The following is a 16,948-nucleotide window of genomic DNA, read 5'->3' as shown; positions in this document are numbered from 1 at the left end:
CAGCCAGCCAGAGTCGGTGGGCCAAGCCTGTGGGCCGGGCCTGCAGGCACTCCGCAGCCAGCCGGGTCCTGGGCCGAGCCCGCGGGCCGGGCCTGCAGGCACTCCGAAGCCAGCCGGGTCCTGGGCCAAGCCTGTGGGCCGGGCCTGCAGGCACTCCGAAGCCAGCCGGGGTCCGTGGGCCGAGCCCGCGGGCCGAGCCTGTGGGCCGGGCCTGCAGGCACTCCGAAGCCAGCCAGAGTCGGTGGGCCGAGCCTGTGGGCCGGGCTGCCCGCTGGGCCGCCTCACAGGCCGAGCCCGAGGCTGAAAACAATACAAAGCTGCTCTATTATCTCCGAGTCAGCTCAGCGGCTGTTGGCCCAACGTTGCATTTCCAATACAAATCTGAACTAAGTACTCACCTTCTGATGTGCAAACAGACCAGGAGGCCGCGCTGAACACAGAGCACTCGCTCCCCAGCAGGCTGGCGGCCGCGGCAAGCGCACGCGCGCAGATGAACCACGCACAGGAAAGGCTCTCCCGAGGGTGGACTGCGCGTGCGCAGAGGGGGCGGGGCGCGGAGGCGAGGCCGAGCAGAGCAAGGACCCCCGCGCGGCCTCGTGCCAGCACGTGCGGACAGCGCCTGCGCACGCACTTCCACGTGGCACTGGGGACGCACAGGGGACACGTGTGCACCGTGTCCCTCGGTCCGCTGTCCGGCCCACGCCAGGCCCCGCCACCTCGGCCGGGCCCTGTACCAGTCCTGGGGGCGCCGCCTGCTTCCAGCCCGCTCCCGATGCCCGCGCCCCGCGGGGGTGGGGGGGGGTGAACTGCGCATGCGCAGCCACGCCCCAGCGGGGACTTGGCCCGGACGTCCCGAAGGCCAGTGTCCCCACCACGTGCGACACGTACCTCCGACCAGTTCTCGGAGGCGGGGACCCCGAGAAGGAGGCGGGGACCCCAGAGTGGAGGTGGGGACCCCGAGATGGAGGCAGGGCCCCGGGGCGAAGACCCTGCGGTGGAGACCCCAGGGCAGAGACGGGGACCCCGCAGTGGAGACCCCAGGGCAGAGACGGGGACCCCGGGGCGGGGACCCCAGGGCAGAGACGGGGACCCCGGGGCGGGGACCCCAGGGCAGAGACGGGGACCCCGGGGCGGGGACCCCAGGGCAGAGACGGGGACCCCGGGGCGGGGACCCCAGGGCAGAGACGGGGACCCCGGGGCGGGGACCCCAGGGCAGAGACGGGGACCCTGGGGCGGGGACCCCAGGGCAGAGACGGGGACCCCGCAGTGGAGACCCCAGGGCAGAGACGGGGACCCCGGGGCGGGGACCCCAGGGCAGAGACGGGGACCCCGGGGCGGGGACCCCGCGGTGGAGACCGCAGGGCAGAGACGGGGACCCAGGGGTGGGAACCCCAGGGCAGAGACAGGGACCCCGGGGCGGGGACCCCGCGGTGGAGACCCCAGGGCAGAAACGGGGACCCCGGGGCGGGAACCCCGGGACGGGGACCCCAGGGCAGAGACGGGGACCCCGGGGCGGGAACCCCGGGACGGGGACCCCAGGGCAGAAACGGGGACCCCGGGGCGGGAACCCCGGGGCGGGGACCCCAGGGCAGAGACGGGGACCCGGGGGTGGGAACCCCAGGGCAGAGACGGGGACCCCGGGGCGGGAACCCCAGGGCAGAGACGGGGACCCCGGGGCGGGAACCCCAGGGCAGAGACGGGGACCCCGGGGCGGGAACCCCAGGGCAGAGACGGGGACCCCGGGGCGGGAACCCCAGGGCAGAGACGGGGACCCCGGGGCGGGAACCCGCGGTGGCGGCCCCGAGTTCCCTGGGAATGCTTCGCACAGGACAGGCAGCTTTTAGGACCGGAAGTGATCAGAACAACACCGCCGTGCGCTCGTCAGAGCAACCAGGAGAGACAATGCAGAGCCTCGGGCAGGACCCGCTCCGCAGGCGGCGAGCCGGCCGTCACCCCGCACTACACGACCCCTCCCGACGACCGGAGACCACGCTCCACGTACCATAAAATGACCACCCAGCGACACCACCACCTTTGTAAAATGCCAGTAAATTCGACCCTGGAGATACTCTTTTCGTGAAAATGAACCAGCACTTCTGAATTACCGAATGCACAATCATAAAAGAAAAGTGCATTAAAAGCAGAGCGCTTAAAGCCCTTGCACAGTTACAATTATTGTGAAAACAGGACCACAGCCCGTGAAGGCTGACATTTAGGGGCCTGGGGGTTCACACAAGTCTAGGATCACGAGGGGTCAAATAAGGTTCTTATTTTCTTAAAAAAAAATATACAGTACACAAAGCTGTTTGAAAAAAGGTAATCTTATTTAACAACTTTCTGACTTAAATATTGTACATAAAAATGTTTCGGTCACTGCCAGCATTACTTAGGTAAAGATGCCAGAAGACACCACCGCAAAGTGAGCGATGTGGTTAGACCCACCGCAGGGCCCAGTGGCGATGCACCAAGTCTGGACACCATAATAAAACTGCTCTTCAGAAATGGAGGAGGCCACAAGAGAAAACAGAGCAATCATCCCCAGAAAAAAATAGACCCCAGCTGTCTGTTACAGTGAAAAAGATATCCATTTATTAATAAAACGCACACAAGTCCGCCTGAGTGTGCGGAGAGCCGCCTCGGATGCGTGCCACGGCAAGGACTCACTGCTATTTACAAATACACCACTCAGCCACATGGAGGCCATACAGCTGTCTATGTACACATGTATTTACATATAGAACATATAAATAGTTTTAAGGGGATTAACACCAAGTGGAGAACCTTCCGTCTTTGGAATGCTGTGGGCTTGGCACACACGCTGCCCAGTACAGGAGGGATTTGGTTTGAGACAGGTCCTGTGTGGCGCCATTGGTGACAATAAAGAGCTCCCTGAAATGAAAACTTACGTCTCTAGGGAGGAGGAAAAAGCCATGGGTTCTTGTGGTCCTCACCCTTCACCTGCAGAGATGGACAGGGACAGCTTGTCCCAAGAGATGCCTGCCACTTCCTGTTTGCAGTGTATGGCTTGTGCTTCTGCAGGCATCCAACCTACGGCCTGCATAGCCCCACGCAGCAAAGACCCGCCGCCGAGGCTGTGGGGCAGCCCCCACCCTGCCAGCGCCCAGATCCTGCGTTCTTCCAACCAGGGGTGAGATGCTGTGAGGAGGTAGATGGGTCCAGCCATCTTGCAAGGCATCCGCTATACTAATTTAGGGTAGAATAAAAGTCAGTTGCTACCAGCTTCGAACTGCAGAATAAAAAGTGGAAACACCCTGTGTGTAATGACACTGCCGAGGACTTCATGCACCTGCCGTATGCGTTGTAAGCAAGGCTTCTTATCACAGAAAGCATAAAGGAAACCTTACACACCTTTCCTGTTAACTCCTGTCTTTGCTAATACAAAGAAATCACACTACAATGATAGGAAGATCCAGTTAATTTCCTGTTAACTAGATTCACTGGCCATGGAGGAGAGGAAGCTATTGTAGTACCTGAGTTCAGTGATTTGTAGACAAATGACAACACATTTCCATCTTTCTCAGTTTTTCCTGTGAGTCTCTGACAGACAATGATTCTTTAGATAATCGTCTAGCTAAACATCGTTTGTGGTGGATTTTTAACCCTCGCGGCCGCGGTCCTCCGGGCAGGCTCCGGGCAGGCTCCACCATGGCGTCAGAACACGTTGGTGAGGGTCTGCCACTCGCCGGCCGCCTCCTGCACCGCCTCCTCCAGACGCAGGGCCCTCAGCTCCTCCCCGTCCTGCTCCTGGACCACGGCGGTGGCCTGCAGGGTGCCTGGGGCAGCAGAGAAAGCAGGCCTCAGAGAGGGCACAAACAGGAAGCCCTGCCACTCCAGGGACAAAGCCAGGTAAATCATTCTGTGGGAGAGGAGCCTTCGCAAGCCCGCCGTGTACCCCGCCACTGAGTGATACCCCGAGCCCAGCCACGTGTCTGCCTGCCACAGTCACGGCCACACCACCACTTGCACAGGTAAGGAGGATGTGTTGTTCCACGTGCCCACTCCTGTAAAGGCTGTGAACTCATGACCAGCAATGAATAATTCAGGTCAACAACGCAGCTGACTTCTCCAACAGAAAGGAAAGCAAGGAGCCTACAGGGAGAAGTGAGCTTCTTCCTTTCCTTGAACGCTCGGCACAGTGCGGTGCTCGACCCTGATGGGCCCGCGTGCAGGGCGGAGTACTGACTAGCCCTCCTGCTGCTAGGCTGTGTGGAGGAGCTGGGGCAGTGGTAGGTGCGGAACACATCCCTCCAGACAGTCAGCCCTGGAGGCACCAATACTCGCTGACCAGCCAAGACTACTGAGGCCACACGTGGTCTGTGCTGAGGAGGCAGAGGGTGGGAAGGAGCTGCACCAAAGCGGCCCCATCCACCGCTTTCTCCGCAGAGAAAGCCTGGAGTGCGGAGGACACAGGGGTGTCCACAAGTTCTGTGGACACTGTCAGCCCAGGATGGTCCCAGCAGCACCACTGTCACCAGGCGGGCCAGCCTGGCTACATCACAAGACCCTGTCTAGGAGGGGAGAGAAGAGAGGCGTCCAGCTGGGGTCTAACCCTACACCCCCACTCATGGCCTCTCCAAATCAGGTTTCTTCCTCCTGTAAGGTGTACTGTGTAAGATGCAGCTGTGTAAGGTGCACTGTGTGTAAGGTGTACTGTGTGTAAGGTGTACTGTATGTAAGGTGTACTGTGTATAAGGTGCATCTGTATAAGGTGTACTGTGTAAGGTGCAGCTGTGTAAGGTGCACTGTGTGTAAGGTGCACTATGTGTAAGATATACTGTGTGTAAGGTGTACTGTGTGTAAGGTGTGCTGTGTGTAAGGTGTACTGTGTATAAAATGCAGATGTGTAAGGTGCAGCTGTGTAAGGTGCACTGTGTGTAAGGTGTACTGTATGTAAGGTGTACTGTGTATAAGGTGCATTTGTGTAAGGTGTACTATGTAAGGTGCAGCTGTGTAAGGAGCACTATGTGTAAGGTGTACTGTGTGTAAGGTGCACTGTGTGTGTAAGGTGTACTGTGTGTAAGGTGCACTGTGTGTGTGTAAGGTGTACTGTGTATAAGGTGTACTGTGTGTAAGGTGTACTGTGTATAAGGTGTACTGTGTGTAAGGTGTACTGTGTGTAAGGCATACTGTGTGTAAGGTGTACTGTGTGTAAGGTGCAGCTGTGTAAGGTGTACTGTGTGTAAGATGTACTGTGTATAAAGTGCACTGTGTGTAAGGTGTACTGTAAGGTGCAGCTGTGTAAGGTGTACTGTGTGTAAGGTGCAGCTGTATGTAAGGTGTACTGTGTATAAGGTGTACTGTGTATAAGGTGTACCATGTATAAGGTGCAGCTGTATGTAAGGTGTACTGTGTGTAAGGTGCAGCTGTGTGTAAGGTGTACAGTGTGTAAGGTGTCCTGTGTGTAAGGTGCAGCTGTGTGTAAGGTGTACAGTGTGTAAGGTGTCCTGTGTGTAAGGTGCAGCTGTGTGTAAGGTGTACTGTGTGTCAGGTGCAGCTGTGTGTAAGGTGTACTGTGTGTATAAGGTGTCCTGTATGTAAGGTGTACTGTAAGGTGTACTGTGTATAAGGTGTCCTGTGTGTAAGGTGCAGCTGTGTGTAAGGTGTACTGTGTGTAAGGTGTACTGTGTGTAAGGTGTCCTGTGTGTAAGGTGTCCTGTGTGTAAGGTGTCCTGTGTATAAGGTGCACTGTGTGTAAGGTGCACTGTGTGTAAGGTGCACTGTGTGTAAGGTGTACTGTGTGTAAGGTGTACTGTGTATAAGGTGTACTGTGTGTAAGGTGCAGCTGTGTGTAAGGTGTACTGTGTGTAAGGTGCAGCTGTGTGTAAGGTGTACTGTGTGTAAGGTGCAGCTGTGTGTAAGGTGTACTGTGTGTAAGGTGTACTGTGTGTAAGGTGCACTGTGTGTAAGGTGCACTGTGTGTAAGGTGTACTGTGTGTAAGGTGCAGCTGTGTGTAAGGTGTACTGTGTGTAAGGTGTCCTGTGTGTAAGGTGTCCTGTGTGTAAAGTGTACTGTGTGTAAGGTGTACTGTGTGTAAGGTGCACTGTGTGTAAGGTGCACTGTGTGTAAGGTGTACTGTGTGTAAGGTGCAGCTGTGTGTAAGGTGTCCTGTGTGTAAGGTGTCCTGTGTGTAAGGTGTACTGTGTGTAAGGTGCAGCTGTGTGTAAGGTGCAGCTGTGTGTAAGGTGCAGCTGTGTGTAAGGTGCACTGTGTGTAAGGTGCACTGTGTGTGTGTAAGGTGCAGCTGTGTATAAGGTGTACTGTGTGTAAGGTGCACTGTGTGTAAGGTGTACTGTGTGTAAGGTGTACTGTGTGTAAGGTGCAGCTATGTGTAAGGTGCAGCTGCGTGTAAGGTGCAACTGCGTGTAAGGTGCACTGCGTGTAAGGTGCACTGCGTGTAAGGTGCACTGCGTGTAAGGTGCACTGCGTGTAAGGTGCACTGTGTGTAAGGTGTCCTGTGTGTAAGGTGTCCTGTGTGTAAGGTGTCCTGTGTGTAAGGTGTACTGTGTGTAAGGTGCAGCTTTGTGTAAGGTGTACTGTGTGTAAGGTGCAGCTGTGTGTAAGGTGTCCTGTCTGGAAGGTGTCCTGTGTGTAAGGTGTCCTGTGTGTAAGGTGTACTGTGTGTAAGGTGCACTGTGTGTAAGGTGTACTGTGTGTAAGGTGTACTGTGTGTAAAGTGCACTGTGTGTAAGGTGTACTGTGTGTAAGGTGTACTGTGTGTAAGGTGCAGCTGTGTGTAAGGTGCACTGTGTGTAAGGCGCACTGTGTGTAAGGTGTACTGTGTGTAAGGTGTACTGTGTGTAAGGTGCACTGTGTATAAGGTGCACTGTGTGTAAGGTGCACTGTGTGTAAGGTGTCCTGTGTGTAAGGTGTCCTGTGTGTAAGGTATACTGTGTGTAAGGTGTACTGTGTGTAAGGTGCACTGCGTGTAAGGTGCACTGTGTGTAAGGTGCACTGCGTGAAAGGTGCACTGTGTGTAAGGTGCAGCTGTGTGTAAGGTGTACTGTGTGTAAGGTGCAGCTGTGTGTAAGGTGTCCTGTGTGTAAGGTGCAGCTGTGTGTAAGGTGTACTGTGTGTAAGGTGCACTGTGTGTAAGGTGCACTGTGTGTAAGGTGCACTGTGTGTAAGGTGTACTGTGTGTAAGGTGCAGCTGTATAAGGTGTCCTGTGTGTAAGGTGTACTGTGTGTAAGGTATACTGTGTGTAAGGTGTACTGTGTATAAGGTGTACTGTGTGTAAGGTGCACTGCGTATAAGGTGTACTGTGTATAAGGTGTCTTGTGTGTAAGGTGCAGCTGTGTGTAAGGTGTACTGTGTGTAAGGTGCTCTGTGTGTAAGGTGTACTGTGTGTAAGGTGTACTGTGTGTAAAGTGCACTGTGTGTAAGGTGTACTGTGTGTAAGGTGTACTGTGTGTAAGGTGCAGCTGTGTGTAAGGTGCACTGTGTGTAAGGTGCACTGTGTGTAAGGTGCAGCTGTGTGTAAGGTGTACTGTGTATAAGGTGCACTGTGTGTAAGGTGCAGCTGTGTGTAAGGTGTCCTGTGTGTAAGGTATACTGTGTGTAAGGTATACTGTGTGTAAGGTGTACTGTGTGTAAGGTGCAGCTGTGTGTAAGGTGTACTGTGTGTAAGGTGCACTGTGTGTAAGGTGCACTGTGTATAAGGTGTCCTGTGTGTAAGGTGTACTGTGTGTAAGGTGTACTGTGTGTAAGGTGCAGCTGTGTGTAAGGTGTCCTGTGTGTAAGGTGCAGCTGTGTGTAAGGTGTACTGTGTAAAAGGTGCACTGTGTGTAAGGTGCACTGTGTGTAAGGTGCACTGTGTGTAAGGTGTACTATGTGTAAGGTGCAGCTGTATAAGGTGTCCTGTGTGTAAGGTGTACTGTGTGTAAGGTATACTGTGTGTAAGGTGTACTGTGTATAAGGTGTACTGTGTGTAAGGTGCACTGTGTATAAGGTGTACTGTGTATAAGGTGTCTTGTGTGTAAGGTGCAGCTGTGTGTAAGGTGTACTGTGTGTAAGGTGCACTGTAAGGTACAGCTGTGTATAAGGTGTACTGTGTGTAAGGTGTACTGTGTATAAGGTGTACTGTGTGTAAGGTGCACTGTGTGTAAGGTGTACTGTGTGTAAGGTGCACTGTGTGTAAGGTGCACTCTGTGTAAGGTGCACTGCGTGTAAGGTGCACTGTGTGTAAGGTGTACTGTGTGTAAGGTGTACTGTGTGTAAGGTGCATCTGTATAAGGTGTACTGTGTGTAAGGTGCACTGTGTGTAAGGTGCACTGTGTGTAAGGTGTACTGTGTGTAAGGTGTACTGTGTGTAAGGTGCAGCTGTGTGTAAGGTGCACTGTGTGTAAGGTGTACTGTGTGTAAGGTGTACTGTGTGTAAGGTGTACTGTGTGTAAGGTGCAGCTGTGTGTAAAGTGCACTGTGTGTAAGGTGCACTGTGTATAAGGTGTCCTGTGTGTAAGGTGCAGCTGTGTGTAAGGTGTCCTGTATGTAAGGTGCACTGTGTATAAGGTGTACTGTGTGTAAGGTGTACTGTGTATAAGGTGCACTGTGTGTAAGGTGCACTGTGTGTAAGGTGCACTGTGTGTAAGGTGCACTGTGTGTAAGGTGCAGCTGTGTGTGAGGTGTCCTGTGTGTAAGGTGCAGCTGTGTGTAAGGTGCACTGTGTGTGAGGTGTACTGTGTGTAAGGTGCACTGTAAGTTACAGCTGTGTATAAGGTGCACTGTGTGTAAGGTGTCCTGTGTGTAAGGTGCACTGTGTGTAAGGTGTACTGTGTGTAAGGTGTACTGTAAGTTACAGCTGTGTATAAGGTGTCCTGTGTGTAAGGTGCACTGTGTGTAAGGTGCACTGTGTGTAAGGTGCAGCTGTGTGTAAGGTGCAGCTGTGCGTAAGGTATACTGTGTGTAAGGTGTAGCTGTGTGTAAGGTGCAGCTGTGTAAGGTGCAGCTGTGTGTAAGGTGCACTGTGTGTAAGGTGCAGCTGTGTGTAAGGTGCACTGTGTGTAAGGTGCACTGTGTGTAAGGTGTACTGTGTGTAAGGTGTACTGTGTGTAAGGTGCATCTGTATAAGGTGTACTGTGTGTAAGGTGCACTGTGTGTAGGGTGCACTGTGTGTAAGGTGTACTGTGTGTAAGGTGTACTGTGTGTAAGGTGCAGCTGTGTGTAAGGTGCAGCTGTGTGTAAGGTGCACTGTGTGTAAGGTGCACTGTGTGTAAGGTACACTGTGTGTAAGGTGTACTGTGTGTAAGGTGTACTGTGTGTAAGGTGCAGCTGTGTGTAAGGTGCACTGTGTGGAAGGTGTACTGTGTATAAGGTGTCCTGTGTGTAAGGTGCAGCTGTGTGTAAAGTGTCCTGTATGTAAGGTGCACTGTGTATAAGGTGTACTGTGTGTAAGGTGTACTGTGTATAAGGTGTACTGTGTGTAAGGTGCACTGTGTGTAAGGTGCACTGTGTGTAAGGTGTACTGTGTGTAAGGTGCAGCTGTGTGTAAGGTGTCCTGTGTGTAAGGTGCAGCTGTGTGTAAGGTGCACTGTGTGTCAGGTGCACTGTGTGTAAGGTGCACTGTGTGTAAGGTGCAGCTGTGCGTAAAGTATACTGTGTGTAAGGTGCAGCTCTGTGTAAGGTGCAGCTGTGTAAGGTGCAGCTGTGTGTAAGGTGCACTGTGTGTAAGGTGTACTGTGTGTAAGGTGCACTGTGTGTAAGGTGCAGCTGTGTGTAAGGTGTCCTGTGTGTAAGGTGCAGCTGTGTATAAGGTGCACTGTGTGTAAGGTGCAGCTGTGTGTAAGGTGCAGCTGTGTGTAAGGTGCAGCTGTGTGTAAGGTGTACTGTGTGTAAGGTGCAGCTGTGTGTAAGGTATACTGTGTGTAAGGTGCAGCTGTGTGTAAGGTGCAGCTGTGTAAGGTGCAGCTGTGTGTAAGGTGTACTGTGTGTAAGGTGCACTGTGTGTAAGGTGCACTGTGTGTAAGGTGCAGCTGTGTGTAAGGTGTCCTGTGTGTAAGGTGCAGCTGTGTGTAAGGTGTCCTGTGTGTAAGGTGCACTGTGTGTAAGGTGCAGCTGTGTATAAGGTGCACTGTGTGTAAGGTGCAGCTGTGTGTAAGGTGCAGCTGTGTGTAAGGTGCAGCTGTGTGTAAGGTGTACTGTGTGTAAGGTGCAGCTGTGTGTAAGGTATACTGTGTGTAAGGTGCAGCTGTGTGTAAGGTGCAGCTGTGTAAGGTGCAGCTGTGTGTAAGGTGTCCTGTGTGTAAGGTGCACTGTGTGTAAGGTGTCCTGTGTGTAAGGTGTCCTGTGTGTAAGGTGCAGCTGTGTGTAAGGTGTCCTGTGTGTAAGGTGCACTGTGTGTAAGGTGCAGCTGTGTATAAGGTGTACTGTGTGTAAGGTGCAGCTGTGTGTAAGGTGTCCTGTGTGTAAGGTGCACTGTGTGTAAGGTGTCCTGTGTGTAAGGTGTCCTGTGTGTAAGGTGCAGCTGTGTGTAAGGTGTCCTGTGTGTAAGGTGCACTGTGTGTAAGGTGCAGCTGTGTATAAGGTGTACTGTGTGTAAGGTGCAGCTGTGTGTAAGGTGCAGCTGAGTAAGGTGCAGCTGTGTGTAATGCACGCACAACTACTGCGCAGCAGAGAGGGCAACACAGGCCTCCCCAAGGCACAGACACCCTAGATCCCAAGTCCCCAGGGGGTGGGGGATGCCGTGGGAGTGGGGAGGGGAGGAGGGCGGGTTTGGAGGGTGGGGTGTGGGCTGGGGGAAAGGGCTGCGGGAGCGCAGGCTCCCGCGGGGCTCACCCACGAAGCTGTGGGCCCGCTTCATGTGCAGCTTCATGTTGCTCTTCTGGGTGAAGCCCATGACACAGTAGTCACAGCGGTAGGGCCGCTCCCCCGTGTGCTTCTTCATGTGCACCTGCAGCGCGCTCTTCTGGTTGAAGGCCTTCTCGCACAGCGTGCAGTGGAACGGCCGCTCACCTGCGCAGAGCCCGCCCGCTCAGTGTGCCTGTGCACACCCCGTCCTCCACCCGTGCGCCCGCACACACAACACTGCTCAGAGCCACTCAGCACTGAGACAAACCCAATGTCAATCACACGCACTGTGCAGAGGTTTGAGGCATGGCTCAAGTGGTGGAGCACCAGCCATGATCAACAGCACTGGGCAAGAGCACAAGACCTGGAGTTCCAGCCCTGCTACCAGTAAAAAGAAGAAGAAAAAAGCGGTGGGAGTCAGGGAACACTGACTATCCAGGCTGTGCAGGAAGGTCATTTGGACATGAGAGCATCAGACCCACTGCATACAAAGTGTATTTACGTCATTTAAAAATGTCATTTAAAACATTATTGAGCCAGGCAGCCACCTGCCTGGAATCCTACCTACTCCAGAGGATGAGGTCTGGTTTGAAGCCAGCTCAGGCAGGAAAGTACATGAGACTCTTATCTCCAACTAACCACCCAAAAGCTAGAAGTGGAGTTGTGACTTGGTGGAAGAGCACTAGCTTGAGCACAGTAACTCAGGACAGCCCCTAGGGACTGAGTTCAAGCCCCAGGATTGACACATACACACACCCAAATTATTGAATGATACTGTATATCTTCTTTTTTTGGGGGGGGGGGGAGAAGGGTGCGGTTGTTGTTGGTTGTGGGGCCTTTTCTTTTTCTGGTGGTTTATTGGAGGTAAGAGTCTCATGGACTCTCCTGCCCAGGCTGGCTTTGAAGCACAATCCTCTGATCTCAGCATCTTGAATAGCTAGGATTACAGGCATGAGCCACCAGTGCCTAGCTTGACATTATAAACTTTTTTACATTCTAATAACTATTTTCTTAAAATCTTTTATACATAATTGATCTAACTTGTATTTTCTTGATTTTTTACTTTCTATTAGATCATAAGGTTTTTCCATTAGCTCATGTAGCTCCCATTTATGTAATGTCCATATACAAACATGTAATTGAATACACAAAATATAATCTTAATGAAAAATAATTGGGCTGGGAAGGTGGCTCAGTGGTAGAGCGCTTGCCTTGCATGCATGATGCCCTGGGTTCGATTCCTCAGCACCACATAAGCAGAAAAAGCCAGAAGTAGTGCTGTGACTCAAGTGGTAGAGTGCTAGCCTTGAGCTGAAGAGCTGAGAGACAGCGCCCTGGCTCAGAGTTCAAGCCCCATGACCGACAAAAAAGAAAAAGAAAAAAAATACTCAATAATTAAGTATATGCTAAAATTTTTAATGCTACTTAACTGCTGCAAAGACTGTGGAAATGAAAAGTTGCAAAGTTTGCTGCCTGTGGGAGGGGCCTGTCACCTGTGGGCGGGGCCTGCCACCTGTGGGCGGGGCCACAGGCACAGGGCCTGGGTTTCCCCACCCCTGTCCAGAGCACCCCAGCAGAGGCTTGTCATCTCAGGTCCAGCCAGGGAATGCAAACCTCCCTGCAGGTCACACTGCTGACGCAGGTGCTGCTGCAAGGTAGACGGCACAATGTATTCAATGTCTGGGAGGTCAGAGGGCAGTGAGGTCATGGCGGGGGGCAGGGACAGCCCGGGAGGCTGCCATGACCCTCCAGGAGAGAGGACAGGCACAGCAGCAGCATCTGGGCCACCGGGGAGGGGCGCTATCCCTCACAGGCGAGGGCACCTGGCCTATGTTCCCACGTCAAATTGGGAACATGCAAATTTGTGATCACAAAGGAGTAATGGAGGGAACGAGGCAACCCACTAATTAAAGAACAGGATTCAAGCCGAATGCCTTCCTCTTGGAGCATCTTTAAAGATATCATTCAAGGTGAGAGCTAATGGCTCAAGTCTAATCCTAACTACTCAGGAGATCGAGATCCAGAAGATGGCAGTTGAGAGGCCAGCTCAGGTAGAAAAGTTCACTGGACTCCATCTCCAAAATAACCAGTAAAAAAGCAAGGCTGAAGGCATAGCGTGAGAAGTAGAGTGTCAGTTAAGTGAGCAAGACAAGCAAGCATGACACCAAGTTCAAAACCCAGCACTGCCAAAAACTATAGAGAGATAGACAGATCTCTATCAATATATATCATCCCAGCTTAATATCCACAGTTTGCACAGCTCTAGAGGATACTGTATGTTTGTATGTTGGTTGCTATTGCCACATTGTACTGAGGAAAAGAATGAAAAATCCAGAAACAGGAACATACACAGTAATTTCTAAAAATCAAATGGAAACACTGAACTATGTAATTGTAGAGTTTGCGTAGCAGTGAACACTGGAGAAGCTAGCTTGCACAGCAGTCAGATGCACGCTGTAGCACACTCCAGAGGGAAGCTGCAGGTGTGCAGCAGCTGATTCTCCACAGAGCTCTGCACCTGCGGGGGAGGCTACGAGACACAGCTCCCACAGCAGCACACTCCCAGCCTGGGCTCGACTAGTCACGCTGTGGGGCCACCACGAAGTTTCCATTCTAGACTAGAGAGGGTAGCCATCACTGTGTTCCCAGCACCCACAGCAGTTAGCCATCACTGTGCTCCTAGCACCCACAGCAGTTACCCGCCACTGTGCTCCTAGCACCCACAGCAGTTAGCCGCCACTGTGCTCCTAGCACCCACGCCAGTTAGCCGTCACTGTGCTCCTAGCACCCACAGCAGTTAGCTGCCACTGTGCTCCTAGCACCCACAGCAGTTAGCCGCCACTGTGCTCCTAGCACCCACGCCAGTTAGCCGTCACTGTGCTCCTAGCACCCACAGCAGTTAGCCGTCACTGTACTCCTAGCACCCACGCCAGTTAGCCATCACTATGCTCCTAGCACCCACACCAGTTAGCTGTCACTGAACTTCTGAAACCCATGCTAGTATCTTCACAATGCCTTCATTCTATTCTTCAGGAGCACAGCACTTTCTTTCTCTCTCTGTCTCTTTCTCTCTGAACTGTTTCTCACTAAAATCACTAGGAAGTTACAGCACAGATGCTAGTTTGCACTTCTACTGAATGCTTGGTGGAGGCCAGGACTGAAGCCCTAGGTACCCAGCACGAGACACCTGAAGGAAATGGAGTACCAGAGGGGCGACCTGGGCAGGGTCCCAGAGCCTGGAGCAGAACACCTCCTGGGGGACACAGATGTGCAAGCTGACTCTGAGCTGAGACAGCCAAGGTTCCTACTCCCAGCCACCCCATCCCCACCCCCACCCCTGCTGGCCTGCATAATGCAGCACCATATGCCTGCACACGTACACGCCCCATGCTATCTTCTCAAGAACAGTAAAACGAAGCTCGGTGCTTCTCCTACCTGTGTGAATGCGGCTGTGGCGCTCCAGCTGGCTGGGCTTGGCAAACGCCTTTTCACAAGTGTCACACTTGAACACCCTGGGCTTCTGAGAGCTGAGTGAGGGGCCTGCCTGGTGTGTCAGCATATGCTCCTGGCAGAATACACAGAAACCACGAGTATCTTAGACAAGGGCAACTTCAGACACTTGCAACAGCAAAGGGAAAACCAATCACTCTGGAAGCACAATTCAGAAGCCAGGTGACGGTGTGACTGTGTGTGAGGCCGGCAGCCTGCTGGCAGCGACAGGAGGCCCAGTCTCACCAGAGCATGGCTGCTCGGCAGGCCCACAGCCCTGGCTGGCTCTGACCCCCATGAGGCAGCAGCACCTCCCCAACAGGCCATGAGGGACGCCTGGACACGCAGACCTCACGCAGCTGGCCAGAGAGAAGCCCCATGAAGCCCTTCTCCTGCCCTTCATGCGGCTGAGGTCTACCCAGACACCATGGCCCACCGCCCGCCATGAAGAGCCTGCAGGTACTGCTGACAGGCTCTCAGAGACAGGGCCTCTCACCCAGGTCCTCCAACTCCACCCGGAGCACTGCACAGGGCCGGGGAAGACAGGAAGTGTGCACCGGGAGGGCGCTGGATACGGGAGACCCTGGAGGCTGTGCACAGCAGCATCTTGTCATGCTTACAAGCTCAACATGTCCCACCATGTCTCCTCAGGCCTCTGAGCTGCGACTTCCCCAGACCCTTGCCTTTGGTGACCTGGATGGGTCTTTTGCAGGATGTGACCTAACCTGGACTGGTCAACATTTTTCTCCTAATTCAGTTTTGGGAAGAGAGTGCCATGTTCTTCGTAGACCCCACCATGTGACTATGGACACTGCCCTCCTACCTGGTCAATACCTGGCCAGTTACTGTCAGGACTCTCCACTTCAGGTCCATCTGTTTCTGTCCCTTCCCACATGCTTTCCCTTAGGAGAAGGAGGGGTCCAGGGCCCAGTGGAGCTTCCAGAGAGCCCACCCTTCGTGCCACTTCTCCGTGGCCAGGCAGCCAGAACCCCATGCCCCTCCATCCTGTGTGGCCATGTGCAGGCTGGCTCCCCGGGGGGGCGCTGCCCTTTATAAGAGGTGTCACTTCACTCCCATCCTGCCACACTGGAGTCACCAGAGGTCATGAAAGTTTGAACCACTATAGCCTCAACAACAGATGATAGTCAACCTTTACATTGCCATGGCCTGGGGAGAGAGACGGTATTGATGTTGTTTTTAACTGTACTGAGTGTGAATATGGAATTCAATTTATGTGTGCATAACACAACACTGTGACAGAACCTTGTACATGCGTTTGTAGCACTGACCCTTTCCTCAGAAGAGTGGGAGATGCTTCTCATGCCGGCCCTGCCTGCTCCTGGCATACCTTGAGGTGTGTGGCCCGCTTGAAGGCCTTCCTGCAGATGCGGCAGCCGTGGATGCGCTCCTTGCCGTGGACCTCCTTGCTGTGGTGCATCAGCACCGCGGCCGAGGAGAAGCTGCGCTCACAGTCCAGGCACTGGTGGGCAGGGCCCTCCTTCTCAGGCTGGCTGCTGGCGGCCAGGTGGGTGGAGACGTCCGTCACCTGTGGGGCGTGAGGGGCGCTGTGAGGGGCGTGCTGTGGTCTCTGAGCTCGCTGCCACCAGCTGCCGCTGGCTTGCGGAGCTTGGGGTGTCCCGCACTCTTTCCCCTGCTCCTAGCCATAAGTCTATGGGATGTGCTGGCTACAACAGTGGTTAATGGGAAGCTCTGGGGCCAGACTAACCAGGTTCAAGTCCAGCTCCACTGCTGCCTTCCTGATAAGCTTATTCACCGCTACCTGTTCCTCAATGGAGACACAATTAGAAGTCACAGTGCTGTATGGAAAGGGGCTGAGAGCACTCCTCCACACAGCACACTTTCCACTAACACAAACACCCTGCTAATGCCGACACGACCACAAGCAACTCCAGACGGACAGGTAACACTGATCTACAGTCAACAGCTGATTTTGGCAGCCCAGGGATGTAGGTGTCCCTCCATCTGTCAGCACACCAGCTACAGGGCACTCCATGCCTCGCCGACGGGCCATCAACAACTGACAGTGTCCTCAAACACTGCTGGGACAAGGAGCGCAGTCAGTGACACCACACTGACGACAGGGCCTGTGCGCGCATATGTGTAAGAGGGAGAGGCAGAGACAGAGACTGGCCACTCCACTTGGGGCGAGAGAGAGGCAGCTGGACACAGCACAGGGGTGTGGGAGGGCGACTGGGCCTCACTGCACACCCGAGTCCTGGGGACTCCACCTGTTTGCCTGCCTTCCTGCCCCTGCTGCTATGACACAGGACTCACGACTGTGAAGGTGCACCATCTCTCAGCATCCCTCGGGTCTCTGTGGTCCGCCACAGAGCTGGAGCATAGTCCCAGGAAACCCAACAGCAGTGGTTAAAGTTGTACCCCCAGGAGAGCGCCTCAACTCTGGTGACTGAGGCCAAAATGGGGACTGGGCAGTGTTAGTTGAACCTAATTCTGTTGTGAGAACATCTTTGTCTTGCTCAAAACTCATTTGTTTAGGTATAAACTTTGGTTTGTTTTCAGGACCTCAAGCTTGCTTGTCTAGATTATTCAGCTGCCACTCTACCACTGGAGCCACACTGCCAGACGTGCTTTTTTTATTATAATTTTGGAGATGGAGATGGATTACTCTGTCCAGG

The 16,948-nt window shown here is 53.6% G+C and overlaps 1 protein-coding gene across 4 annotated transcripts in view; it reads right to left on the bottom strand.

Moving 5' to 3' along the window:
- Nucleotides 1-2,303: 2,303 nt before the first annotated feature.
- Znf236 (zinc finger protein 236) overlaps nt 2,304-16,948 on the bottom strand; it is an 89,422-nt gene continuing 74,777 nt past the window's right edge. For all 4 annotated transcript variants that reach the window (XM_042693505.1, XM_042693504.1, XM_042693507.1 and 1 more), the window contains exons 28-31: nt 15,640-15,837; nt 14,238-14,367; nt 10,791-10,967; nt 2,304-3,794 (exon numbers count right to left, since the gene is read on the bottom strand). In XM_042693505.1, coding sequence (XP_042549439.1) covers nt 3,673-3,794; nt 10,791-10,967; nt 14,238-14,367; nt 15,640-15,837 — 627 coding nt within the window. In that variant the 3' untranslated portion in view covers nt 2,304-3,672. The remainder of the gene's footprint in view (nt 3,795-10,790; nt 10,968-14,237; nt 14,368-15,639; nt 15,838-16,948) is intronic.

Source organism: Dipodomys spectabilis, unplaced genomic scaffold (genome assembly GCF_019054845.1).
Source record: "Dipodomys spectabilis isolate Male_0828 unplaced genomic scaffold, ASM1905484v1 ptg000169l, whole genome shotgun sequence".
Classification (NCBI taxonomy): domain Eukaryota; kingdom Metazoa; phylum Chordata; class Mammalia; order Rodentia; family Heteromyidae; genus Dipodomys; species Dipodomys spectabilis.
This window is presented reverse-complemented; position numbering and strand designations above follow the sequence as displayed.